The sequence below is a fragment of the Kwoniella dendrophila genome, chromosome 3, assembly GCF_036810415.1.
Source record: "Kwoniella dendrophila CBS 6074 chromosome 3, complete sequence".
Classification (NCBI taxonomy): Eukaryota; Fungi; Basidiomycota; class Tremellomycetes; order Tremellales; family Cryptococcaceae; genus Kwoniella; species Kwoniella dendrophila.
The window spans coordinates 1580606-1608237 of NC_089478.1; the positions used below are offsets into that span (position 1 = coordinate 1580606).

General features: G+C 38.2%; 8 protein-coding genes across 8 annotated transcripts; 2 read left to right on the top strand and 6 right to left on the bottom strand.

Annotated features, from left to right (window-relative positions):
- Positions 1 to 1187: 1187 nt before the first annotated feature.
- Positions 1188 to 4077, bottom strand: L201_002882 (uncharacterized protein; the record flags this gene model as incomplete). The annotated part of the gene is made up of 11 exons (XM_066218646.1): positions 1188 to 1369; positions 1465 to 1638; positions 1708 to 1931; positions 1993 to 2129; positions 2193 to 2306; positions 2371 to 3026; positions 3086 to 3281; positions 3350 to 3427; positions 3494 to 3514; positions 3613 to 3710; positions 3876 to 4077. The coding sequence occupies 11 exons, from the start codon at positions 4075 to 4077 to the stop codon at positions 1188 to 1190; spliced, it is 2082 nt and encodes a 693-aa protein (XP_066074743.1).
- A 485-nt stretch (positions 4078 to 4562) lies between these two features.
- On the top strand, positions 4563 to 5445 carry L201_002883 (ribosomal protein L14; the record flags this gene model as incomplete). The annotated part of the gene is made up of 5 exons (XM_066218647.1): positions 4563 to 4589; positions 4663 to 4753; positions 4884 to 5055; positions 5171 to 5324; positions 5437 to 5445. The coding sequence occupies 5 exons, from the start codon at positions 4563 to 4565 to the stop codon at positions 5443 to 5445; spliced, it is 453 nt and encodes a 150-aa protein (XP_066074744.1).
- Positions 5446 to 6103: 658 nt separating this feature from the next.
- Positions 6104 to 7687, bottom strand: L201_002884 (uncharacterized protein; the record flags this gene model as incomplete). Its single annotated transcript, XM_066218648.1, has 1 exon — positions 6104 to 7687. One exon carries the CDS (start codon positions 7685 to 7687, stop codon positions 6104 to 6106), a length of 1584 nt encoding a protein of 527 aa, XP_066074745.1.
- Positions 7688 to 8772: 1085 nt separating this feature from the next.
- L201_002885 (uncharacterized protein) lies at positions 8773 to 11879 on the bottom strand (the record flags this gene model as incomplete). Its single annotated transcript, XM_066218649.1, has 3 exons — positions 8773 to 9386; positions 9474 to 11594; positions 11675 to 11879. The coding sequence occupies 3 exons, from the start codon at positions 11877 to 11879 to the stop codon at positions 8773 to 8775; spliced, it is 2940 nt and encodes a 979-aa protein (XP_066074746.1).
- Positions 11880 to 13174: 1295 nt separating this feature from the next.
- Positions 13175 to 14019, bottom strand: L201_002886 (uncharacterized protein; the record flags this gene model as incomplete). The annotated part of the gene is made up of 5 exons (XM_066218650.1): positions 13175 to 13280; positions 13355 to 13449; positions 13585 to 13721; positions 13805 to 13846; positions 14001 to 14019. 5 exons carry the CDS (start codon positions 14017 to 14019, stop codon positions 13175 to 13177), a joined length of 399 nt encoding a protein of 132 aa, XP_066074747.1.
- An 818-nt stretch (positions 14020 to 14837) lies between these two features.
- Positions 14838 to 19628, top strand: L201_002887 (uncharacterized protein; the record flags this gene model as incomplete). Its single annotated transcript, XM_066218651.1, has 12 exons — positions 14838 to 14918; positions 15232 to 15302; positions 15373 to 16132; positions 16187 to 16471; positions 16525 to 17004; positions 17054 to 18403; positions 18469 to 18774; positions 18834 to 18992; positions 19048 to 19161; positions 19224 to 19276; positions 19330 to 19433; positions 19492 to 19628. The coding sequence occupies 12 exons, from the start codon at positions 14838 to 14840 to the stop codon at positions 19626 to 19628; spliced, it is 3900 nt and encodes a 1299-aa protein (XP_066074748.1).
- Positions 19629 to 20141: 513 nt separating this feature from the next.
- Positions 20142 to 23204, bottom strand: L201_002888 (uncharacterized protein; the record flags this gene model as incomplete). The annotated part of the gene is made up of 5 exons (XM_066218652.1): positions 20142 to 20273; positions 20368 to 20619; positions 20688 to 22700; positions 22764 to 22825; positions 22952 to 23204. The coding sequence occupies 5 exons, from the start codon at positions 23202 to 23204 to the stop codon at positions 20142 to 20144; spliced, it is 2712 nt and encodes a 903-aa protein (XP_066074749.1).
- A 1291-nt stretch (positions 23205 to 24495) lies between these two features.
- Positions 24496 to 26016, bottom strand: L201_002889 (uncharacterized protein; the record flags this gene model as incomplete). Its single annotated transcript, XM_066218653.1, has 4 exons — positions 24496 to 25271; positions 25350 to 25422; positions 25493 to 25667; positions 25730 to 26016. The coding sequence occupies 4 exons, from the start codon at positions 26014 to 26016 to the stop codon at positions 24496 to 24498; spliced, it is 1311 nt and encodes a 436-aa protein (XP_066074750.1).
- Positions 26017 to 27632: the final 1616 nt, after the last annotated feature.

The following is a 27632-nucleotide window of genomic DNA, read 5'->3' on the forward strand; positions in this document are numbered from 1 at the left end:
TACGTGAGAATGTTTGAAAGGGCTGGCTAATTGGTTTACTGAAAGGAAGGGGCGCAGTTATGTTATATCCTAATCCGATATTTCTCCTCTAACAATAATCGATTGATTAGAACAATTACAGTATATGCACGTTCTTTACTTAATTTATGAGTTTATACGTCTTTGGTAGATGAGTTGAATATTGGTGAAAAACTCGAAGAGTGAAAGCGCGTTGTTGGGTGCAAAAGGGGTAAATAGCTCGGATTATGAGATATTCGCTTTGAATGTTCAATCAAAACTGGATCCTCTTCTTCTTGTTGTCGTCGTCACTTGTCACTGATGTGGAGTTTGATCAATTTGACAATGACAATATGATATGAATGGTACTAATCAAAAGTAAAGAATGATAAATCGATGATCAACTTGAATGAACAGAGAAACAAGAAAAACAAATCTAAAATCCAAGACATGAAAGCTTTAATTTGCCTTCAGCTTATTATCCCATTGCATCGTCACAAATAAAATAATAAAATGCAGTAGTAACACAAACCCTTTTAATCTTTTATTAGATTTCCCTGGCACATGTTAAAACAAAAACAAAAACCAAGTGGCGGTGTTTGTTATAAATCCTAATCAAATCCTAATAGCTAATTACGATTTCCCTTTGGCTGGTTTGATCACCTTACGTTTCCACCTAATTCAAACATGAGAACCAAACAATCCTTTTCGGGGAATTATTCGGTAATTATTCTTTGTGGCGCTTCTTTTCGCGATTAAATGATGACGCAGTTTCACTTGGCACCCCTCTCTGATCCGACTTTCATATAAATGCTTTGCATAGATAAAGTGAGTATTCACCAGCATGACTAACTTATTGATCATCAAATAACAGGTGCAAGCGGAACATTCATCTCGTATATTCACATGAGATGCATTTGATTATTCGAATTGTATGTTAATGATAGTTTGCTATGTACTCGTGTCCCTAGAAAGAAGAAATCGAAGAAATAAATTTTTATGGAGATATCACAAAGCCTAGAATTTGGTTTTTCTCTTCTCTCTTCTCAATCTCAGAATATCTTGAATATCTTGGATACCTTTACCCTCTATCTCTCCTTATGTATCGCTCCCAGTTTCTTTCATTCATAATCTCCGCTCAAAAAAGAAAATATTGAGGTCTTCAACCTAGTCGATCTGAATTATCCGGTCTATGCTTTGAGAGCATCACCTAATCCACCTAAAGCTTCTGCTATAGTGCCTGCCTCACCATTTACGCCGTTCTGAGGTACTTTCGGTAAACCAAGATCCCCTCTTACGATGTCAATGTAGTACTCCTTCAATTGTACTTCACACGTTTTGGTTGTCTTTTGAACGATAGAATATAAATCCTCTATAAAACGGAGCAGTAAACAGTCAATACGTCTGGACAAGGATCCTGCAGCTCGTTTTGTCTTTTTCCGACTGAAGACATTGGTTATATCTCACCTTCCCATTCCGTACTCTTAGTTGCTACCGTTGTTCCACACAAAAGACCAGCCAATGAAGTGACTCCCGGACCGGGTTGAACTCTACCTTGATCATCTGATGGGTTGGAGGGATCAATGAAGTAGTTTTGCGTTGTCCCGTCTAATAAATCAGGGTATACTCTACCGGCTACGTCTAAAGAACGAACGCATCTATAAGTTAGTGCTTTGCTAAAGCATGACATTTAGGTGTTGAATAACTTACCAACCACATCAACGGTAACCTCGCTATCTGTCTCGTTCAATTGCCTATAAGCATACCCTTTAGCAGGCTTATAATGCCGTACAAGTGATCTATCGTTGAGCTCTACATCTGATTGGACACCGTCGGCACCTTCTTTAGCCAGTTCAAATACGTCTCCATATAGAATACACCGCCATCCGGTTGAGTTGGCTTCCGTTATGTTGGTAACTTCGATAGCAATGACTCTATTTATACACCATTAGCGTACGTCCAAAATAAATAGAAAGGCAAGCGAGATAGGCATACCTGATCTTGAAGAATACGGCTCGGTCTAAAGCGCCATCCGACGGAGAGGACAACACGTTCGTAGGAATATCTCTTCGCTTTTTTTTCAATCGTACCAAATCATCAAGCCATATTCTCTCACCACCCCACCATAACCCCTATGATGACCAAACTTTCAGCTACGCAACAAAGCGAATTCCCGGCAAAGACCGACAGCTCACCTGGTATAGGGTTTTCTTCTGATCCAAAATAAGCTGCACATCTTCAGCACTTATATCTCGATCTCCTGGTAATGTATCGATCTTATCTGTTTGCACCCAATTAGTGCTGATCGCCTATTGCAGAATATGATTAGTATTGCGAAATATTTCTTATGCTTCTCAGCAAGAATCAACTTACTGAACCAGTTTTCAATGCTACACTTAATCTGAATACAGCATCATCATATTTATCTGATAATTCAATGAATCTAATTCTTTTTCCCCAATTAGCTTTCCAACCTTTCATTAAACCATTTTCTACCTCCTCTCTGTGTGGTTTTGGTGGCTCCACTGCTTCACCATCAGGACCAGCTTGAGGTTGAGGTTGAGGTTGAGGATCGGATTCAGATAGATAATTTGGATATTGATTTTTTAGTTTTTGGGCTTCTTTCTTAACACCTTTTTTCAACACTTGATCTGCATAAAATCCTATCGCATCCCAACCTGATTCGCCACCTAATAATTCACACCCACATTGCCATGGTAATAAATCTTTACCATCTTTGATAACTTCGTCCTGTGGACTAAACATGCCCAAAGGCCTGATGTGATATTCATAATAATGTATTGTAGTCTGTTTGGCGGAGTCCAATGTAGAAGGTGCACTGCCACCAAATGCTGTCCATGCTGATGAAGCTGAAGCTGAAGCTGTATCATCATCGTTAATAACTTTGGTTTTCAATGGTATATTTGATAATAAACCCGGCCAGTGTGTTATGGGTGTTAATCCAGGTGTATTGATGGTACTTGGTGGAGTTATAGTATTGATTCTAAACCAGATCAATTCACCACGTCCTGAAGAAGTAATCAATTTCAATCAGCTCGAGATACAATCTATCTCTAAGCTAACTCACGGAATCTTCTTTGTGATCCCAATTCTTCAGCTCTTTCAGGTACAACAGCAGGTAAGACGGAATCATTAACCGCTTCCACTGCTCGCTTTTTCTTTACCGAACCTTCTTTCAATGGGGAGCTTCCTGACGGTCTTTTCGTAGCTGAACCAGGCATAGATTGTCTTCTGTTCCCTCCTTTACTATATTTACATGTACACTAGTCGAATGAATTGGCTTTTGTCAATTTATAGCCTAAAAAGCGAAAGTAAAGGATTTGCTACTTACTGTTGAATGATCATCCAAGGATTTAGAAGTATCAAATAACCAACTTGCATGGTCTAAGAATTCTGGTACACTTCGGAACTATTTGAGGATCTTTCGTCAGCTTCCTGGGTTTGACTGAATAAAGTCTGCATGAATATAGCTTACTTTACCGACATGAGAGGATCCCTACAAAGTTCAGGACAAGCACAAAGTCTACATCAGCACTTTCACTCAAATCTGTATAGAGTGCATCAATGAAGATGCCCAAATATCTTTAAACCCACGTAAAGGTAATAATCGGTTCTAATATCGCCTGATGGTTGTTTCTTCCTATGCGCAAATAACTTGTAACCTTCGGGCAATGGCATTGCCTGTTTTGTGACTGTAAGGTAGAGATGAGTTTCGTCAGTTAGTATATATTCATGATGATCCCCACATTTTCCCTCAGACACTTGAGCATCCCTAATGTTGTTCTTTTCAGTTGAATTCACACAACACTGTGAATTCACCTTATTGTCAATCGGTACATGAGTATGAATACACTTACCATCTACACCCAGATTTAACTCGCCAGCTATATGTTCAGCTATCTTTGTTGAATAAAGTTGATATTTAGCTGTATCTTCACCAGCTTCTTCATACCATGCTTCATCTCCTTTCTCAGGCGTTGAAGCATCAGGATATTTTGATTCACCAACACCATCTGATCTTGGCCAAGCTAAAGAAGGATGAGATGGTTTGACTACCATTTTGAGCTAACATCTAGGACAGAGCTCAAATCTGATTGAATTTAGTGAGATATCGTTCGTGCAAATGTGGAATAGATAGATGAATTAATGATGTTGAATAATGATAATAAAAGTTATGTATTCCCAAATGTCCCAGACGCGTTGGGTTGGCTGTATGGTGGTGTGGTATGGTGAGTAGTATGTATCGCACATTAGGACTAGATTCAGGGTAAACATCATCTCTCACTATACATTGCATACAAATTATTTTCACTATGGACGGGATCAAATTATTTCGATAGATATTATGTATATTCGTAGATTAACGATAAAAGTGGCCTGTGCGTTTCAAATGTTAATCTTGAGATTTTATCCAAGGTATATATCATCAAAGGAAAATCAACCCCATAAAAGAACAGACAAGACAATTAATATACAAGCATCTTTCTAGAAAACTGAAAACGAGTATAGATAAAATTGAAACAGAAGCAAGGCGATCTTGAAAGATGATTGGTTTAAAAGGTTTACTCAATGTAAGCTTTCAGTCTTCTTACCATTGATTTCCCTCATTGTAAGTGGGAAAACTCACATCAATCTCTGTTGTAGGTCATCGATAACACAGGAGCATTGAAAGTTGAATGTATCAATGTATTGAAAGTAAAGACAAGGTTGAAATCTGCAGGTACAGCTACAGTCGGTAAGTCTTGTTTCATTGCCCAATATAACCTTTGACTTTCCTGAAGAGATATCAAAGGAGAGAATAGGAAGTATAATAATAGTTATACAGATTAAAGCTAACATACTGATAAATGATGTTTCCAACTTAGGGGATGAGATTGTATGTGTAGTAAATAAAGCAAGACCTATAAATGCGAATGAAGTAATTAAAAACCCATCATCTTCATCAAATATACAAAAAATTCGTAAAGGTGATGTAAGAAGAGCTGTTGTTGTTAGAGTAAAGAAAACTGTACAAAGAACAGATGGAAGTGTAGTGAGGTAAGTTTATCATTTCATTTCTCATTATCATTATCTCCATTCAATATAATGTATAAATTCAAGCAAGACAAAAGGAAATGAAGGATCAACTAATGGAAAAACACAACTCAATTAGATTCGATGATAATGCAGCTGTTTTATTGAATAATAAAGGTGAAATGTTAGGTACGAGAATCGTTGGTCCAGTGGCAGCAGAATTAAGAAAATCAAAAGGTGGTGCCGCAGGTGCAGGTGGTAGATGGGGTAAAATATTGATGTTGGCACCGAAGGTAAGCTGATTTACACATAGTCATATCTAGAGGAAAGCAAAGAAGAGAAAAAGTGGAAAAGAGCTTTACGAGGATGAACGCTAATATGGGGTTTTTTTCCTCGATGTTCTAGGTAGTATAGATTATTTATAATTGTCCAGATTACACAGCGGAACTCACACATCATGCATATATACCATTCACCTTTACTAGTCTTCGCATGATGATTTTTACAAAACATCCTCAAAACGATTCTGTCAATTCGATCATTCAATGAAATTGTCAACACTGCCTCAACATTTGCTAGCCTCTCCTATTCTGATTCGTTATCTCTCTCTCTCTTCTTTTCAGATTTCACCCTTGACAGATGGTTTTTTGAGCCATATTCGAACCAATTGTGATTGATTTTACAACTGTATCAATTTCCGATACAATTGCTACTAAAGAGAGATCCTCACTCACAATATTTAGGTGGATTCCTAAACGATAATGCGATAGCCAGAAGCTGATAATGTCGATTCGATACTGAAGATTATGACGGTCTGTCTTTGACAGGACGTGATCCTTTAGTTTGAAAGGTATAGTTTTGAGGACCTCACTATAAGGAAGCTTGAGATCGAATTTCTCAACGTGTACAGAATCGGCTAAAAGTATCAATTCGTTTGCATTGCGAATGACATACATGATCACTGAAATACAACTAACATAACATGTTTACACTACTATAACATGAGCGTATATATACGGACGTTTCATCCATTCAAACCTGATAATCCCATAAGATATGAAAGGAGTCGACTTTACCTATTTTGAGGATATAATTCTCTATAACTAGGAGGTAAATGAACTTCTTGACTTGCATCATCATCTTGTAAAGCATTATCATCTGAAAAAATCGCACCACCATCAATATGTCTAACTATAGTTATTCCTCTTTCTAAATCATTTCCTTGTCCTCTTCCTCTTTGTGAAGATCTATATGTAGAAGATTGTGATTGACTATGAGACATGATTAATTGTTCATCTTCAGTTCTCCATGATCTATTAGTTGAAGAAGTTGATATAGGTGATATTGAAGGTGACTGTATTTGGGGTTGTTGTCCATCAATTGAATTTGAATCTACAAAAGGTGATATCAATTGACGTATATGATCTTGCATTCGTGATGAATTAAATGTAGAAGTATTATTAGGCGAAGAAGAAGAAGAAGAAGAAGTCCAATTCAATTGTGGCGATAACAATTGTTGACGTGGAGTCTGATTACCTGATCTGAAACCAGAGCTTGATATTGGAGTTGATCTTGAACCTGATGATAAACTTGATAATGCTGAATTCAATTGATTATATTCAACTCTAGTCAAAGTCGTAGATAAATTTGGATTAGAATTTGGATTTGAATTTAGATCTTGAGGTGATTTTAGATCATGATCATAATCAGTTGTATTGATCTCCAATCTTGGTCTTTGATTCTGTTGTTGTTGTGGTACATAAGAACCTCCTAAATCTCTTTCAGAATATTCAGAATTTATACCTTCACTATAAGTTGATAATGTTCTTGCATATGATGAACCATCTTGTGCTAACATATCAAATTCTGAATTATCCGTATATAAAGATTCGTTATCTCTTCTTGTGCTTGCACGTGTACTTGAAGATCTATTATTATTATTATTATTGTTGTTGCTGTTGTCATTGTTGATAGGTGGATGATTAAATGGACTTTGACTGTTTCTTTGTTGAGATACTAAAATATTATCTAAATCCATTTGTGAAAATCTCGGTTGTTGTTGTTGGGGTAAAGGTAAAGCTTGTATATCAATTTGATTCAATTTTGATTCATCAATTACAAATCTTGCTTTACCTTTTCTTCTATTTGAAGTATTTCCTGGTAAACTATTCAATCTCCTTCTCCTCCTTCTATACCAACAACAACCTATAACACCCACTATGACGCAAGTGACTATAGTTGATATTATAGCTATAATAATATTTGATGGATGGTGGCCTCCTTCATCACTATCTTTGTGATTCTGTGCATCTTGAGAATCAGTTGAATTTGAATTTATTAATGAAGAGGAAGGTGAAGGATTATATGAAGTCGAATCACCAACAAAAGTTGTAAAATCTGTTCTGATTCCATAGTTATAATTACTTGTACTATCATAAGATTTGTATGATCCACTGTTGATTATTGAATTCGAATAAATTGATGTTGAAGATTCAGAAGATGGAAGAGGTGTAGGTGAACTGTAACTGATGTAATCAGTATCGACTGTATAAGATGTTGATTGGGTTGCTTCGGAATCTGTCTCTGCCGATGAATACGTGGTTGGCGAGGCCGATGATGAATGATATGAAGGTGAAGATGGAGCGAAATTTGACATTTTGATCACTCTTTACAGGCGGAGAAGGGTGAAATGGATACTAGACAATATTGGATTTGTATAGGATGGGGCAGGACGAGCCTTTTCAATTTAGAGGTATTTGGTGTACTGATGGTAGAGGAAAAGTTCGTGGTGAGGCATTCGACGTGATTGATTACACTCTCATTTGATTTATTGTTGTCTGTCTATCAGACTGTAAGATGCAGGGTGATTGCGATAAATTAACGATTATTGCTATTGATGATTTATTTGTTTGTTAATTCCATTAAGTCACAATTAACATTTCTTCGACAGTCAAAATGATAGTTAAGGATGTACACCCGAACGACTGGAATCTTTGTGAGAGCAGCGTTGTAGTAAAAGTGGGTTATGGGGAAGAAGAAAAGGCCAAGGCTACAGCGGTCAATCATCACCCTCCTTTTACCTTGGTTATTTTAAAAAAAAGTTTGTTCCTCGTTGCTTGGTACTGACCGAAACCGAATAGTAACTCCGGGATATATGTGATGTAAGGTATGTTTTCATAAGGTAGTAGTAATTGACTGATTCAGCGAATAACAACACGAACCAAGCGCCATGCTCTTCTGTATACGGGATGGAATCCTTTTGGGTAAAAAAAAAGTACTGCGCAAAAAGAAAAAGAACCAAAAAAGTGTCAAAACATGAAAAAACCTGAGAGTAGACGCCCAAGCCAGTAAAATACGAAAATATCCCGACGTGAATAGAAAAACAGTGGTAGAACCTCGGCGGCCGTACTGATCCTACACCAAAGCTAAGAAGGTGAAAATGTGTAACATCCTGTTAACCCTGAAAAAGAACAATACTGTAAGTTACCCACAAAGCCACTGGTATTGCCAAGCTTCATTGAGTGTACAGTAGTAATGAGCGATACTTGAGCTGACTTGTCTAACGATTTAACGTGTATGTAAAATGCATGAAAGGACATGTATGTGTAATAGCATAGCAAATGATCATGTATATATACTGTTTACTCTAGTTTCCATTCAATTCATCAATAGTGAGATAGTGAGCGTGATGTGACGATACTTTGTGTGTATTCGATCGTTGCGTGTATTACATTGTATTCCTTATAATGTAACGGCTTTACTAACATTTGCAGTTCTTCTAACAGTTTCAAAAATTCTGAATAAACTAATAACCATATTACCACCGTATAATAATAATGATAAAAGACTCAAGGCTATAGTTCCAGCTTGTCTTCTACAAGCTTCATGAGCTAATGGAGAATCAATTATAGTTGAAGGTAAAGTAATTGAAATTGAATGTGAAACTGACGAAGAAATAATTGATTTTGTTATATTATAATCTATCGTTGAATTTGTTTCAGATGATTGTTGTAAAGATTTTAATTCATTTAATAATTCAGAATATTCTGTTGATAAACCTTTTCTCCACCATGCAGAACCTTTTGTACATTCTAATGGTGTTGCAATTAAATCATTTATTGATAATGACATTGCTGATGACCAAAATGCTACAAATAATAAATCTAAACAGACCCATAACATTTTTGATCTTAATCCCCATAATCCAATTGGTTTACCGAAATATTCTCTATAAATAGCAGTTAAAACATGTAATATTGTTAAAACTGAATAAGATATAATTAATGTAGTAGATGATCCGATTAATCCAGGTAATCTTAAATCTTCCAATTCGAGTTTGATTGTTATTGCAAGACCTATTTGATCATATGTTGATGCTCGATTATCAGCTCGTCTTGTCCATTGATATTATCAATCGCCAAATCAGAGATAACATCACTTACCAAGAGAAACAACAACTACGGCTAAATTCATCAATCTAATCCAGATTGTAACTCTTGCATCTAAGAACAACATTCTTCTATATCGTTTTCTCCAATCAGAATCAACTTGTCTTCTTCTTTGCTTTTTAATTTCTTTTCTTTTCCTTCTTTCGGATTTTTTGGAATTCCACCAACCTTTTTCGCCTACAGCTACTGGACTATTTCGACGTAAACTTGATGTGGAATGTGTTCCTGTTGTAGTAGCTGTTGTTTCTTGTCTATTCAAGTTGTCTCCTCCATTAAATTTGGGTCCAGCTACTCCTCCATTACTTTGGGATTGAGCTTCTTTTTGTGCTAAACCATTTTGCCAATCAAAACCTTTTTCAGGATCATTATGGTTTTGTGACCATGGATATTCATTAGCTGATCCTGTTCTTGCAGAAGGTGTAAATCCTAATCCTGATGGTGTAGGTGGAACTAAAGCTTGTCTATATCTCTTTTGTCTTCTAGATTTAGTCCTCTTTGTACCTTCTCCATCTTTTTCTACATTTCCATCCTTACTTCCACTTGTACCGTTAGGTATAACTTGTCTTGGTGATATCTGATCGTCATCACTTGGTCCACTCGTAATGAATTCAGGTTTTTGTGGGGTTTTAGGATCACCACCACCTTCACTGGTATCATTGTTATTATTATTCGATTTCACTTGTGACGTTGGTCTTCTTGATCTAGATGGTCTAGAAGGTTTAATCAAAGATGGGTCCATATTCTCTTCTTCATAATATCCATATAAAGCATCTTGCCAACTACCTGCATGTGGCCATCCATCTTTGAAACGATTTGTTATTGGTGGAGGTAATTGGATTTTTAACATATTCGAAGGTCTTCTTTTATTTTTAGGTCTAGAGGTTGGTGTAGAAGATAATCCTCCTTGATCTTGTATTGATTCGCCTGTACCTGATCTGATCATTTGACTGCTTATATTGCCATTATTGGGTGTTGAAGTACCACTACCACCTCTAGATGGAGTAATACCATTACCTATACCAGGTATAGCAACAGGTTTAGATAAAGATGATTTTAGTCTTGATGTTCGAGCGGATGCAGACGGTATAACTTCTGTATCTGTTAAAGATTCTAACGGTTGATCATCATCTGTATCATTCCCATTTAAAAGACGTCTATCTTTGAAAAATTTAGGAAAGTTAGGTGCAGTTAGTTGTCGTTTAGCCAATCTTCTGAATGCTAGGGGTTCTGAATATTCCATGGATGATTTTGATTGATGGTTTTCATGCGAGAGTTCATTTGAAGGTAATCTTGAACTGATATTATCCACTAAAGTGGTTAAACCTGGACTAGGAGCAGATTCAATAGTTGGGGAAGTAGGTGCTGAAGCTGGTCTGATTGGGGCAGAATTAGTTCGTTGCATATTTATTTGATTTATAACAAGTGAATTATCAGGTAAAGTATCTTGGCGATGTACTGATCTTCTAAAAAAATTTGTATGTGTATTGGAGAACCTTATCGGTGCTGGATGTAATAATGATTTTGGGTTTCCTGAGAGCTCAGAAGGTGATTCTCTACTTGATCTTTTGAAATTCTTTAGCGAAGATGAAGGTGTAGATTTGTTAGGTGGTAAATTTGTATTGATATTCGACGATATGCTTTCTTTATCTTTTGAACTTCTTCTTGAAGTTGAAGTGAAATAATCGCTCATTCTATTCCTATCTCTTTCTTTTGATAAAAATGGAAATTCTCTTTCTCTTTCTTTACCACTTTCTCTACCTGATTCGCCCTCTGTCAAATTTCCACCTTTCCCGCTTTTTCCACTTTTTGTCAAATCTAGATTTTGTGGTGTAGATGATGAACCTTGTTCAATATCTCTACCATTTCTATGTAAATTTTTAGCTCTTAATTTAGCCATTCCACGTTGTGTGAATGTCCACCATGGTGGTTCATCATCACTTGAATCATCCTCATCATCACTATCAGCTGATGAATCTTCTGAACTTGAATATCTAATTCTATGCCTTCGTTTCTTACGTTGTATCGAGTTTGGTGATGTAATTGTTTGCGATTCGACATGTGGTAATGGTGAATGAACAGGTGAAGGTGGTGTTGGAGGTTCATATATTGCCGATGCTGATACAGTTCAGGTGAGTAATAAGTATTTACGATGGAGTGAGAATAAGCTCTCCAAATGGGTATAATAGATTACTTACGAGGTACAGTCCTGACTCTTCTAGCTGTCGATCCACCTTGTTTCCCGCTGTCGCTTACTACTAATGAAGGTGGTTTAGGACTTTTATTATTTCCATCAAATCTCTCTTTACCTTTATCCTTCGTAGACTTTGATCCTGCTCTTTCTCTTTTGATAGGGTTTGAGGGTACTCTACTACTTGAGGCCTGAGCATTATCATTGAACATTATTGTATACAGTAATGACAGTGATGTTGTTGACGAAGATTTCAGAAATTGAATTAACGATGCTGAATTGATCTGAGGTTTAGTTGGGAGATTTGAAAAGAATGTTTTTGATATGTTTACAACCGCCGAATGCCAAGCCTCTCTCTCTCTCTCTCAAATCTCAAATTATAATGTCTCCCGCTAATATCCACTTTAAGCTAGATAAGACGTTCTAGTGTATGATGGGTTTCACGTAAATCCAACAATCATCTTATCTACCTATATCGTATGCTATAAACTGATTTGAAAGAACGGTCACACGAGCCCAATACTTGACCAACTATACTAATGTCAAGGTGTATGGATGAACTCCTTCGATGTCTGTTTTTGTTGATGAAGTTGAATTATGATCACAGCTGGGTTCATAAAAAGGTCGAGCGCGTTAAGAAAATGAACCAAACAACCTGTGGCAAGGATCTCTTTAAAACTGGAAATTGCTAAACGTCAACTTATGATTAATTTGATGTAAAGCTGATTGGCTGTTTGTGATATGCAGTTGACCGCTCTTCTGTTTTGTAAGAAGGATGTTCGAACAGATCTTTGTTCGTTAATGATGGTATCAGAATACAGAGGATACATCGTAACTTTTGACAAAAGAAAAACAAATAAATCCGCTCACCGAATAAGCTCTTCAATCACTTACTTGACCGGCAAATGTGCCGACGAAAGGGAAACAAAGGGATAATTAACAGTCTTCTAAAAGCCCCTGAATAATCTCACTGAAACATCTCATGTCAAGTGGCATGTTGGCTATTGCTTCGTGATAGAAAGTATATATTAGATACAATCACAGTATATTGTCAATCGTAAACTTGAACGACTGATTGTCTCTCATGCGTGAGAGGGAACAACTAACTGCTAAAATCGACTACAGGAAAGCAGCTCAAGGAAAGCTTTTTCGACTTCCACAAACTTAGCCCAGTTGCTGAGGATCTCATATCAGTATAACGCTTAAGTCATCACATCCAAGCACCAGATGAGCAAGCGATCCTCAGGAAATGTACAGTGTCATTAGAGGATCCTGAGATGACAAAAAAGGGAGATTGTTGGAGTTGGTAATGTGACATGTGAAAGAAAGATACCTGTAGTCTTGATTCCCTTCATTATTGCAGCACAATCAACTGATGCGTACAGTGTGATTTGTACAATGCATATATGTAGCGAAGGAGATGCGATATTCTTCTCCCATCTTCATTAGCCTATAATGATGAGCTCAAAAGCCGAACCAAATGTTTTCATCTATTGATTGTCATGTTTTAACGTCTACCAGGTGATGCTTCTCTATCTCTTCCACTTCTTCTAGGTCCACTTGCAGGTGCACGCGACCTTGTTCCCGCTGGTGCTTTTGAGAATGCAAAGTCGCTAAATTCGTGATCATATCAGCTGTTGACATACCGCATACTCTTAAAGCCTTCTTAAAATGGAAGTTAACTTACGTTTTAATTGTTTTTTCAAGGAATGTCGTTCCATCAGTTTCTGTTATAGCTTTTTCCGCTTGTTCTTTTTCACCAAATTCTATCAATGCGTAACCCTATTCAATTACAAAGAGAAATCAGTATATATGTTCCATGATTTGTTAAAACACAAACCGATAACACCATATCCTAGATTTCTGGGACTTTTGCCTAACAGAATAAATTTTGATGGTATACAATATAGTACTTACCATGACATAACCCGTACGTCTGTTCAAAGCCATTGAAAGATTCTTTACTTCTCCAAAATCACCAAATAAATCTTGTAAATCTTCTTCTGTAGCTTCTTCATTCAATCCAGTTACGATGACAATCCATCCTTCAACAGCTGCGAGCATATGCGAATGACTAATGAGCTTGCTAAACTCAAAAGTGACAAGCTACAATGCCTAAGTAGATTGATGAACTTACATTTTGCTGCCCATGAATGACCTGCACCATTTACTTCGCCAGCTAAATCCGTTTAAAACCGGTTGAGTTTATGTGTTATATGAATCGAGCGAGTTATCCACGTTGAGAGAATTGACAAGGAAACGAATTTTGGAGTCAAGAGTACATTAGCTTATCTGTATAGTCAGAAGCCCCATCCTTAGTAGATAGAACTAACCCATATCTACGTCAGCCATTGTGTGTTGTTGGTTTTTGATGAAAAGTGGATGAAGGAAAGACCAAGGTGAATCTTATTGATTATCGGTTTTTTTGTCCTCAGACGATCTTGTTTGAATCCGGTTAACTCTGGTCGTAGGCAGCTCAAAGTAATTCTGATTTGGCCTGATATTTCTCGTTTTATTAATTGTAATATCTATGATTCGTGAACTTGATGTTACCATCAATAGATAGAGACATTATTGATATCTTGAACATCATTATCGAACTTGAAGATGCTGCTATGCTCGTATAGTACAGGCATAAGCATGGCGGATTTATCGGTGAATACCGCCTTGTGGCAAACAATGTACAGCTCATGTTCATGCATGTAGCAAGAAGAGACCTGAGCTGCCTCCACAATCTATTTGCTGGTCACGTGATATTTTGACTTGATACAGCAACTCTTAGCTTTCATCACCATCTAGACGGACCGGTTTAGTTCGGTAATACCAATGGGATTTAACCAAAACTATCCTCTCTTTTCTCTAACCTAGTTCACATATCGTCCACTCTCTGTTAACTCCTACTACATATCGATATCCCTTCATCAGGAGCGAAAGATCCATCAACCATCTGGTGATCGATAGTCCTGCTCGTACCTTGAATCGTTAGCTTGTCACGATAGCTGGTTTTTACAGCAGACGGTTTTTCATTATCGGATCAACATTACTTTTACTGCCAATCCACCTCTTACCGCATCAGCATCAATTCAGTAGATACCTTTTAGAATATCCGCTCGGCGTTCAGCCTTTACCTAATCATATAAATTTACTGGCCGAACAGACGTCACCGCAAGATGTCAGGTTGGAATGGAGCTAGTCAGCCTTATAGGCCTTTGAACGTTAGAGACGCGTTGTCTTATTTGGATCAAGTTAAAGTAAGTATTCTTTGATATCCCCTCTTATGCGATAATATCAGTCTGCTCGCTTTCACAAATCTCCTGAGATATATGAGCGGTGTGGACGGAAGTTCCAGATGGATGGATGGACCATGTACGATAGTAGCCTTGATATCGGCTGTATGGAGGGCTAAGTGCATTTTTCATGAAAACATGCCTCCACCGGGATGATCCGGTTTTGGGCGTGAACCTAAACACAATATACATACTCCCTCTATACATATATACATACATTCCTGTATGATACATCCTTGAAGCTATTAGTGACTAACCTTCCTTATTCGCTACTCAGATACAATTCAACAACCAGCCAGATGTATACAACCGGTTTCTAGATGTCATGAAAGAATTCAAGGGTCAAATGTGAGTTTCACCTTATCTTTCAATTTTCCTTCTACTTTTACATTCTATACTAACCTTCATTTTTCTTTAGTATTGATACGCCAGGAGTCATTGATCGAGTATCCACCCTCTTCCGTGGTCACCCTTCTTTGATACAGGGCTTTAATACTTTCCTTCCTCCCGGTTATCGTATTGAATGTACTGGGGTAGAAGGTGATTCAAACGGTCTTATCACTGTATTTACACCAGCTGGTACAGTCAGCCAAATTCCAGGAAATTTCGCTGCCGCCATCGATCAAAGAGAAAGAGAAGCTGCTCGATCAGGAGCTGGAGCCGTACGACCTCCTTCTGCTGCTGAACCAGAATCAAAAACACCCGCTGCTACAACATCCTCAGCATCAAATGCAACACCCTCGACTCAACCACTTCCTCCTATGCAATCACATCTAGCTAGTGGACCACCACCCTTCCAAGGTGGTTCTTCTCGACCTAGCACATCAGCAAGTGCCGCAGCTCCACCTCCTGCTAATCGACCAGCTCAATCCACCTCTACCACCCAAGCTCCTCCTGGGCCAATACCTATACCCTCACACGCACAACAGCCCTTACCTCCTTCCGGACCAAATACCCCTTCCGCAGCTCAATTCCTCGCTTCCGGTGGCTTAGGAAATAATCAGAACACCTCTGGCCAAGCTTCCCAAGGTGGAAATAGAACACCCATAGTCGAGTTTAATCACGCTATCTCATTCGTCAACAAAATCAAGAACAGGTTCAACAATGATCCTGAAACATACAAGCAATTCTTAGAGATACTGCAGACATATCAAAGAGATACGAGGGATATAGCCGATGTGAGTACATTATTCAGCCGACAACTTCGCATCATACTGATCGATCGGTGTCAGGTCTACGAGCAAGTTACCCGTCTTTTCAATAACGCCCCTGATCTTCTCGACGAGTTCAAACAATTCCTTCCAGAAAACGGTGGCTTTGGTGGAGGTGGAAATGTAGCAGGATTTGCTCTTGTGCAAACTGCTGCAGGAGCTGTACCTATGACTCCAGCAGAAAGGGCTGCCTCCCAGAAACGAAAAGACGACGCGGCCGCAGCCAAACGAAAAGAAGAAGCAAAAGCCAACCAGAAGAAGAGGCGACCCGCAGGAGACGCTGCCAAAGGTGGAGCACAAGCCAAAGTGAGTTTCCGATGTTACGCTCATTCCGGTCAATGCTGACTCATTTATCATAGAAAACCAAAACTGGCGCAAAAGGTGATTCGCCTCCAGTAGAGGACATTGAACCTGTGGCTGCACCACCACCTCCTACTGGAACACAGCTTCAAACTCTCGCCTCACCTGATGAAGTAGCCTTCTTCGATAAGGTGAAGAAAGCTATCGACGACAAGGTTGTTTACCATGAATTCCTGAAACTCATCAACCTTTTCGTACAAGATATGATCGATACTAAGACTCTGCTTGAAAGAGCTTACCACTTTATTGGCGAAGCTCCTGAAGTTTGGGCTAATTTCCAGAAAGTAGTAGGAGCCAATGCAGATGGTAAAGCTCCCCCCAACCCTGCTACCGCTCAAGGCGGTTACGGATTTGGTGGAATGATCGGTGTAGATAATCAAGTGGTAGAAAACATTCCTATGCTTGAACGTGTTAAACCCGATCTTGCCGGTGACAAAGTCAAATCTTTCGGACCAAGTTATAGAAAACTTCCTCGAACAGTAAGTATCCCTTACTATTACTAAGCATCAAAACTGATCTGTTTTGCAGGAAATCAATCTTCAGTGTACCGGTAGAGATGCTATGTGTTGGGAAGTTCTCAACGATGAATGGGTCTCCCATCCTACTTGGGCTGCCGAAGATGCCGCACCGTTCATATCCCATAAGAAAAACACCTACGAAGAAATGCTTCACAAATCAGAAGAAGAAAGACACGAATATGATTATCATATCGAAGCCAACCTCCGAACAATTGCACTTCTTGAACCGCTTAATAACAAAATCCAAACTATGGATCCTGAGGAACGAGCTAACTTTAACCTTAAAGCTGGTCTTGGTGGTCAAAGTAAATCCATCTATCAACGAATAATCAAGAAAGTATACGGCAAAGAATTAGGTCCCGATATTATTCGTGCCCTACACGAAAACCCAGTCGTTGCATTACCAATAGTGCTTGACCGATTGAAGGCTAAAGATGAAGAGTGGAAGAAAGCTCAAAGAGAATGGAATCGAGTATGGCGAGAACAAGATGCTAAAAACTTCTATAAAGCGCTCGATCATCAAGGTGTCCAATTCAAGACTTCCGATAAGAAAACCCTGATGCCAAAGAGTCTGTTGGCGGAGATAGAGTCAAAGCGACGGGAACAAATGAGTGTTAGATCCGCTTTATTAGATCCTCGACCATGGCGTGCTAAACCTCAAATCGAATTTCAAGTCAAAGACATGGAAGTCCTCAAAGATTCCATAAAGCTTATCATCAGTTATCTCGATCGTGTCAGTAATTCACTTTCTTCTCAAGATCAAGCTCGTGTAGAACGGTTGTTACGTGATTTCGTTCCCGCAATGTTCATGCAAGATAAGGACGAATTTGATGCCGAGTTTGGAGATGAAGATGAATCTCCTGGAGATGATTCTGATGAATCTGATGGTGATGTAAGTATGGCGGATGACGACGATACCGCGTCTGTCGCTTCTACAACAAAGAAAATTGGAAAGAAAACAGCACATCCAGCAGATCTCAGGAAGAAGTTGCTTAAACAGGTTGGAGAGATAGCCGGTCGAGAAAAAAGAGGATCAACTATGACACCTGGACCTGATGGCGAGACCAATGCCGATAACGCACCTTCTGTTGAAGGTACGCCCGTGACTGAAAATGGTGAAAGAGCAGAAACTCCTTTACCAGTCCCTGCCGATCCTGCAGAGGTTGCCGAAGCAGTCGAAAAGGATAAAGCTGGCGCAGAAGCTTCAGAACAAACTTGGGTCCAAATTGATGGCCTTGCAGAATCAAGAGTACCCTCAGAAAAGAGTTCGGAAGCTGGTGCAGACAGCAAGCCAAAAGCAACACGAAAAGCAAACTTTTTCGCCAATAACCATTTCTACGTTCTTCTCCGACTTATACAAGTAAGTCTTTCCTCATCTCACCATCACTGTTACTGAAAATGGGTTTACGCTGACTTATGGGACAGATCCTTTACTCCCGTCTGGTAATGTGTAAGGACATTGCCGAGAAATTAGCTTCGGACAAAAAACAACCTATCAATCCATTAGCTATCAAACTTGGATTGGCTGAGCCAGAATCACAGTTCTATGGTATTGAGGACGGAGAAAATCCTGCTCAACATTATTATGGACATCTACTCAGTATGGCAGAAAGATTATTCGAAAACGAAGTTGATAATGCTCATTTCGAGGAAACTTTACGAGTTATGTTTGGTAATAAAGCATATATAATGTTTACCGTCGATAGAGTTATCGCTGCTATTGTCAAACAGGTCAGTAAAATATGACATAATCTCTCAAAAGCTTAACGTAGCTGACTTGTACTATGTAGGTGCAAACGATATTGGGAGATATGAAATCTCAAGAATTGTTCGCTTTACTACAAAGAGATCGATTGAATGAAAAAACAAATACAAGAAGACAAATAGCATATAGAATGCAAGCAGAAGGTGTTTTAGGTGCAGATGAGAATTTGTTCAAGATTTCTTACGTGAGTCAAATCGCCAGCTGCGATGTACGTATCAAGCTAATCTTCACGATCATAGCAACCTTCGCGAGATGTTGTATCGATTCAATTGTTAGGTAGAGAAGACCTAACGATAGATGACGCTGAGACGGCTCAGGAAAAGTGGAGACAGTATATTGAGAGTTACGTTCTGGTGAGTTGCTTCATGCAACGGTAATCTGCTTGATGCATCCGCTAATGTTGGTCTTAATACAGACTCATCCTACCGAAGGCTTACCTCACCGTGTTGATCCTCCTCTTCTCCAAAGGTGAGTCGTTATACCTTTTGCAGCCTAAGATCGTGACTGACGTTTTAATCCAGAAACCTCGATGACGAGGTCACTTTATCGACTGATTCAATAGTGACAAAAGATGGTATGGAGATCAAGATCGCCCTGGGTAATTACAGAATGTTCTTCACACCTGGTAAGTTCGAGCCCTTATGTTATTCGACATATTCAGGCTAATACCTTCGCAATTGTAGACACGGAGGATTATTTCCATCACAAAAGAAACTCAGCTGAAATTGCCAAGTACGACGAAAAGGAAGCTGCATATTCTAAAGCTGCTGGCGAGAAACTAGAGAAATGGGCGGGCAATAGGTTCATCCTTGAAACTTAAGATTTCATCACGAAGAAGCCGACCCATACAATTGATCGATCAGAAGATAGACTGATAGTGGACGATGGATAAGTCGAAGAACATGCGCGATAGGTCGTCATTAGCCTTATACGACGACATATACCCTATTACCCCCTTTCCAGAATAGATTGTTGTATCATTTCGAATATTTTCTATGATTGGATTCTCCTAATGTCTTATATTCTCAAATCACTTTATTCGTCTTTAAGACTACTATTATTATTTCCATTTCGTATTTATCGATTGTGTGGCTATTAAATGAATTTTGTGTATCTTTTCGGTGATTTATCAATGGCAATATGCTATAACCTCGGTGACTCTTTTGCGGTTTACCTTGAGACTAAAATAGCGAATAAGGGATTCATGCATTCAACAAAATCCCAAGAATACAACTTTTCCAGATATGAGGATTTACAATATCAGAGTACATATGATACATGAATCAAACAACGAATTATAGAGAAATATTATACGTAAATATGTTGAACGGTTTTAGAAAGAATTAGCAGTCAAACATAATCTAACGTATTTTTGAATTTCTTTAATTTGTTGATTATTTGTATTATTTAGCATATCAGTTGATATACCATATTGTATATTATGTTGCATATCAGTCGGACAAGCCTAAATGGAACAACATGAGTTAGCTGGTGTCATCCTTCAAGTCTCATATTCATTCGGAAAGAAGTAGAAGGCGGTCAACGACGATGAAACTTACTTCAGTTTGATTAGGTTTATAATTTAATAAATCAGCTTTAATGCATTCATCAATAATATCATTTGGTTGATGCGTTTTACCATCACATGCTACTACATGTTCACCTTTTTGACCATATGTAATTGTAGCCTGTCTTGGTTTTTGTGTGGTTGTATTTAGGGTTTTCGAATTTGTTGATGACGAAGATGAAGGTAAGGGAAGGGAGGAAGTTAAAGGAAGTTTGACTGATTGAGTCGAATATTGATTTTTATTCTATCAAGTGGATTAGAATCGGTGTCAGTTTCGAAATGCATTATTTTGTGAGTCACAATTCCACTCACCACTTGAATAGTACCTGAATGAACGTTTGCTTGAGCTAAAGGAGTACCTGAGCTAGAAGCTGAACTAGTTATTGAAGCTGACTGAGAAGCAATTGTACTAGTTGGTGCAGAAGCGAAGCTTGTGTATTCAACGAAAACTTGTGGCTTTACTGTTGAATTATGTATTACTTCTGTTGGCGAAGCAGAAGCAGAAGTGGCTGCTTTCGTAGCTGAAGAATTAGATGGGGAAATATTTTTAGTAGAAGATGATTTATTTGATGATATTGATGATGATTTGTTATTTATAACATTTTGTTGTTTTAACAAATTACCATCACCAACTTGTTGAATGACATTTCCTTTTTGATCGTTTGGTCCAACTTTATTACCATTTGAAACTAAATTTCCAACATTATTACCATTATTGTTGACTGTATTATTGGTTAATTGATTAGTCTGACTCGAAGTTGAATTTGAAGAAGCTTGTTGAGGTAAAGCAACTTTGACATTTACATTATCAGATTTCGATTTAGATCCAGTTAAATCATTTGAATTTGTTTCTGAAACTTTATTCGATTTACCTGGAGTTTGTACAATTTTGGCATTCACATTATCTGAATTCGCTTCAAGTAAATTACCATTCATTTTTTGTGTGTTTGATGGAATTGCTTGATCTACTGTTGGATCTAAAGGTCCTGTAGATGAATTCAAGGTTTTATTACTTTGATTGGACACATTCGAAGTGGTTCCTTGAACATTTGTATTCTGTGCACTCTTCAGTACACTTCCATTTCCAACGGTATTTCCATTGACAATTGGTTTTGATGATGAATCTGAATTAACTCCGACAATACCATTATTGTTTAAGCCATTGTTACTGGTATTGCTATTAGCTGTGCTGGTAGTTGTTTTACCGATTTTGGAAGTATTGGTGTTATCAGAAATCAATTGCGTAGTTTTCTCTCTTGATCCATTAGCTGGATGTGGATCTGCTCGATGAGTGGTACCATTACCTTGAAAAGCTAACGCATTAACTTTTTTATTAGTTTGGTTGGGTCCATTATTTTGAGCTTTGTTTGCTTGTGTTCCAGTATACGATTTGACATCAGATTCTGTACCATCTGTATTTAATTGATAAGCTTGATTGGATAATGGATCAACGTTCGCACCATTCGAAATTTGTCCAACTGTATTAGGTACTTTTCCGACTGTTCCAGTAACAGTTTTAGTTGTTCCCCCATTTAATAACGATCCGGTTGTGTCACCAATAGCATTACCATTCAATAAAGTTCCTGTTGTTCCAGTCACAATTTTTCCTGCAGTTCCAACTAAACCACCATTACTGGAAGTTAAAGTTCTCAAAGGACCACTGTTAAGATCTGTTAAACCACCTTTTTGATTAAGTAAAGTTGTCGTGGCTTTAGGTAGAGCGACTGTACCAGAAGTAACAGATTTGACTTCTTGACCTATGACTTCATTCGTTGCTGTAGCAGAATTAACATTAACATTATTAACGCCGGCGGCTGTAGGTAAAATCTGGTTATTTCCTTTAGTTACTGATTGAACTTGTGACCCAACTAAAGGTAACCCATTTGGATTTTTGTTATTATTGTTGGTATTACCATTGACTGAAGCTACGTTTTTAGTTATTCCTGTGGCAGAAGTTTGAATGGGTTTTGTAATACCATTACTGTTGGTAACAGTTCCTACTACGTTGCTATCATCTCTCGGTAGAACATTTTTACTAACTTGAGTTTCTTGTGGTTCTACATTACTGTCAACTTGTTTGGACAATTTACCAACATCTCCTGAATTTGGATGATTCAATTGTTGTCCAACTTTGGTTTCTTCACTGTTCAATGGTTTTAATGCACTATGTACATTATTTGAAGTAGGGTTTAGAACTTTATTGACATTTACTGTTGTACCGGTAACTGAAGCTAAAGGTTGATTGTTGTTGCTGTTGCCTTTGGTTTTACCCATTTTGTGTCCATTCTTACCACCGTTGTTACCTAGATTATCGGCAGTAGGGAGCTGTGAGAACAAGTGAAATCAGTCAAGACATACATTGCAGGATATCAGCTCAGTATGACTTACTCCGATAGCTCCGGTAAATGATTTAGTATTCAAGATGGGATCGGCTCTTGCATGATGAGTAGCTTTGGTAGCATCGGTTTTAGTTTGATTACCATTTTTATCATTTTTAGGCTTTTGATTATTCTCAAGTTTCTTCATATCATTTTTAACTTGTTTGTCATTCATGATCTTCTTATCATCATCTTTACCGTGTTTACCATTGGACATTTTCATATCGACATGGGCGGAGGCTGAAGCTGACATCATAGGATGAGCGGCAGCTGCCGATGAATGTGAAGCGTTGGCTGGAGCAGCACGAGCATGATGATGACCTTTATTAGGGTGAGTAAGTTCAACTTTAGCTGAATCTTTATGAGTTGAATGGTGAGGAAGTGGAGCAGCAATCGAAGTACCGGCAGAAGCGAGTAAAGCGAGAATAGCGAATGAGGTTGAAGTCTTCATTTTGTTTGTTTTTTATGATTGTTTGGAAGTTGTATTTTTGCGTTTTTGTTGTTTTGTTTTGTTTATTTGTTTGTTCGTTATAAATGAGTGTGATGCTGCTGTAATGAGTGTGAGTGATTGTTCGTAAATGAGTGTGGGTTTGTCGTTAGGGTCGTTAAGTGGTCGTCACTGTAAATCGTTAGTATGAATTTGGTGATCCAGGTAGGGGATGAAGAAGTATCATCAGAAATGCGATTCTTGGATTCCTTATATATCTACTGCATAGCTCACATCGTTATAGGTAATACTACCGATGGGTATCTGACACCTCAGGATAATCAGAATGATTAGTACGATGATATTTTGAATACAAGCCAAGTTGGGCGCGTCATGTAGACTGAATGCATACCTGAAGTATCAGTCCGGGCTGAAGTGAGACAATACGAGTACTGTATGTATTGACACGCGAATGTCAATTCACTGGCTGGATCAGCCTCAAACAGCATAGGGTATTTTGCATACATATTTTCAGTAGAAAATCATCATATGATACTAGCCTGTGTAAGATTAACTGTAAGCAACATACATAGTTTTGTTTATTATGCCAATTTATCAAACAAGTGCAGCGGACATCGAGCCTATTCGGGCTAGCGTTGAATGCCACAAAATTGTATGCGTTGTGGTACGAAAGAGCACCTTTGAACGAGATTTACGTAATAGGAACGTGGGAAGTGGAGGTTCATGGGATATCGTGGTCATGTAATAAACAAGTTGCATGACAACCTTTATATGTTAAACTTATAATATAACCTCTTATAGAGTAATTTAGAATAGATATACCGATATAGATCGATATAGAGTAATAGTACATGAAATACCATCAAATACACTACTATAAAACACTCACATTGACCGACATTGATCAAACACGTGCTTCAAAGGAAGGGTAGTAACCCAATATTAAGCTTAATTCTACATCCTCGCGCTACAGCGTAGCTCAAAGAATTTACTTCGGCCGCCTGCAATACTGTAAATACGAAGATTGATGATAACAGTGCATTGTCCATTCAAATACGACCGAATAAAGAGGAGAATATGTATAGATACAGTAGATATGTAAAAGTCCTTTGTATAGTCCGTGTATATATGTATGTGTGAGAAATGATGAAATATATTAAGCATGAGAAAATGTAAAAATGAAACTGTCAAATGCAAACTGGATATGTATAGCTGGTCTTGTTCTTAGATGCTGTATGACCGCCCCCATATATGCATCAAGGCATCTTTATCTGTTTGATAGAGCTGACTTGAGTTATTGGATCTTAGCAAGTTTAGCTTTGAGCAAGTCAATGTCGATGTCGTTGAGATCGACTCCAAGGAGTTTGGTGATTGATTCGAGATCTAAAGTGACGATAGGTTGATTTTCAGATCTTTTTTGGATAGTAGCAAGTTTCTCTTTGAGTAACTCGATATCAATATCATTGAGATCTACACCAAGGAGAGAAGTGATGGGTTCCAAATTATCATTGAGAATCGGTTCATTGTCTTCGGATGATCTTTTTTCTACATTGAGTAAATCTTGTTTGAGTAGATCAAGATCGATTTTTTTGACATCTACATCAATTCCAGTGAGGTTCTTGATGAGATCGGTTAATGGTGAAACCTCGAGATCAACTGATCTTTTATCGTTGATATCGAGGTCGAGGTTGATTGGGATACATTCAGAATTTGATGAATTTGGTTCATAACCTTCTGAACACTGTTGAATAAAGCATTTACCAATATTACAAGTTACGTCAATAACATTTGATAAAGCAGTACAATCTTGACCTTGTTGTTGATTTTCGGACAATGAAGCGAAAGTACATCCACCACATGATTCAACATCATTCTCAATATCAACACATTCAAATCCATCTGTGTTACTAAAGAATCTTGATGTAGGTAATGCACATGCTGTTTGACCATTTGGACATAAGAAGTTCGAATTTAAATTGGTACTTCTTTTTCGTCCTGGTATACCTGATGCACATGTATCATCGGCTGCAATACATTGATTGCCACATACTTGTTGACCTTCAGGACAATCTATATAATTAGGGAAGGGAAAGTAAATTCATCAGCCATTGTTAGGTCAAAGAATCATTCGAGATGATTATCGCTTACCGAAAGTACATGCGTCACAAGAGTTAGGGGTAGATCCAGCAGGGTATTGACATTCAGTTGTACTGACGGTCAACTAAGATGGCCGACATGGAATTAGCATGCCATTCTCCTGTTATCGATCTGTAGGGCTGCCATCAACATACGAGACCAGTGGCATCGCCAACAAGTGCGTTGACAAGACTATCAACAGTGTAACCTGTAATACCTCCTACTGTATCGAGCAAGAGATCGATGTTTGTTCCTCCTATATCTACCAGACCTTGGATTTGGGCAAGTGAATCAGGTGTGATGACACCAGCAGCAAGACAAAGACAAATTCTACAGAAACGGTCAGCTTGAATACCTGATTTCAACTTCTACAAGGTATTGTATCTACTTACCCAGTAGAAACATCTACGTTGATTTGAGCGCCAGTAAGTGAACATACAAGACCAGTCAAGTCTAATCCTGGAACGATGGGTACGTTTGTACCATCACCATCTTGACAAACAGCCACATTAAGTGGAACTTGAAGAGGAATGTTTTCACAAATGTTGGCATCTACAACTTGTCTTGAGGCAAGTCTATGTAAGCCAGTATTAGGTGTAAACCCTTTAGAAGGTCTAGCAGTGACGGTACATGCCAAAGTGGCAAAGATGGATAAAGCGGTATTGGGGGAGAATTTCATTATAAAAAGTAAATTGATCCTAATAGGAAGTTGGAAGCAGAGGAGAGATATGAATAGATAACTGTGATACGCTATGGGAGAAAAGTAGGGAAGGACGTTGTTGAAGGTTATAAAGCTACAAAAGAATGGAATTGCTGTGAAGAAAAGTTGAGATTTCGACGATAAAAAGCAGCCTTTTATATCTTTCTCGATGGTAACTCGTATACGTCTTTCTCCGAAGCTTGTGCACTATACAAGCATCTGCACTTTCATGATCATTGTTATTGTTTGTTGACATCGTATCTTCTCATGTAGATGATTGCGAGTGGATCAACCGTGATCTTTCCGGAGCATCCGACATGTTGATATCTCGACCCCCGTTCCTTTCCAATTTTAAGGCTTTAATCAGATTCACAATACCTTTGGGAAAGAAGAGTTCTCTCAAACATGATATGTCTCAAGAAAAACGATGTAATCCTGTTAACAAGCTAAATCTCAAATTCCTGGGATGTCAATGAGGTTTAACGACTGATGGAATATGAAAGTGCTCTCGCCATGACAGGACATCAATGTGATCGTAAATTAAGCTTTCCGACAAAAGATAAACATCAGCCACTCACATCATTCGTAGCTTGATGATGTCTTGCTTCCCCTCAGTGCTAATGCAAAATGACCCTTGACGGGCAGCAAGAGATAAACATTGCTTAACATTCTGGAGATAAGGTGTAATATGTCAAAGTTAATACTTAAGCGGAAGAGAACAGATACCATGATATCGGCTGAAAAGTTGGCATCTCAAGGCTAGCTTCTAAGGTAAGGGAATGGAAGATCGTCGATTGGTTAGATCCAGAGACTAATTTCAAAATATATGTTGATAAAACACAGAGGATAGGCCTAAAAGTCAACAAAAGCTGTTTTACTTATCGGATCACGGTAGTCCGGTATCCGGAAAACCTAAAAATATAACGATATCTCTTCACATACTGATCAGCATATTGACTCCTTAACACGGGATTAGCATCCGATACGCACTGAGGATGTAGCTGACTATTAGACAAATGTCGCTTTATCCACAAACTAGGAGTCCATCTCGAAAACATCAAGTTCGCTTGTGACCAATCCAATCTCCCTCGGAACGCCTTGTTTTTCGAGACCCTTATCATCGCCACACCTAAATCGAGTTATGTTTACAATTTACACCGATGACATATGTTTTCTTTTTTTTTCTTTTAATGGAAAATGTTATCATCTGTTGTTGATTGGCGTAAACATGACGATACAATATCAAGTTTTTTTGTAGTTCTCTCCGTTGGATCTTTAATGATCTTGAATAATCCTTGAAATCTGGACTTTAAGATTCAAGTTGATCTCCCCTCGCCTGAGAGGATATCGTTTGAGGAAGTAAACGTAAAGTACAGTCCTGATGATATCACAAGATGAGCGATTACCTCCGAGGGAGTCTCGACTGCCTAATGAGAGTTGATATTCATCGCCAAGCAAAGGAAACATCGGAATGATCTTGATTCGCTTCCGGCGTGCGTTTGAACAAAAAGGATATATAACAAGAGCTCTGCAAGTAGTCTTTGAAGGAAACATAGAAAGATATAGCAAGTCATATGACAAGCAAACATACAAAC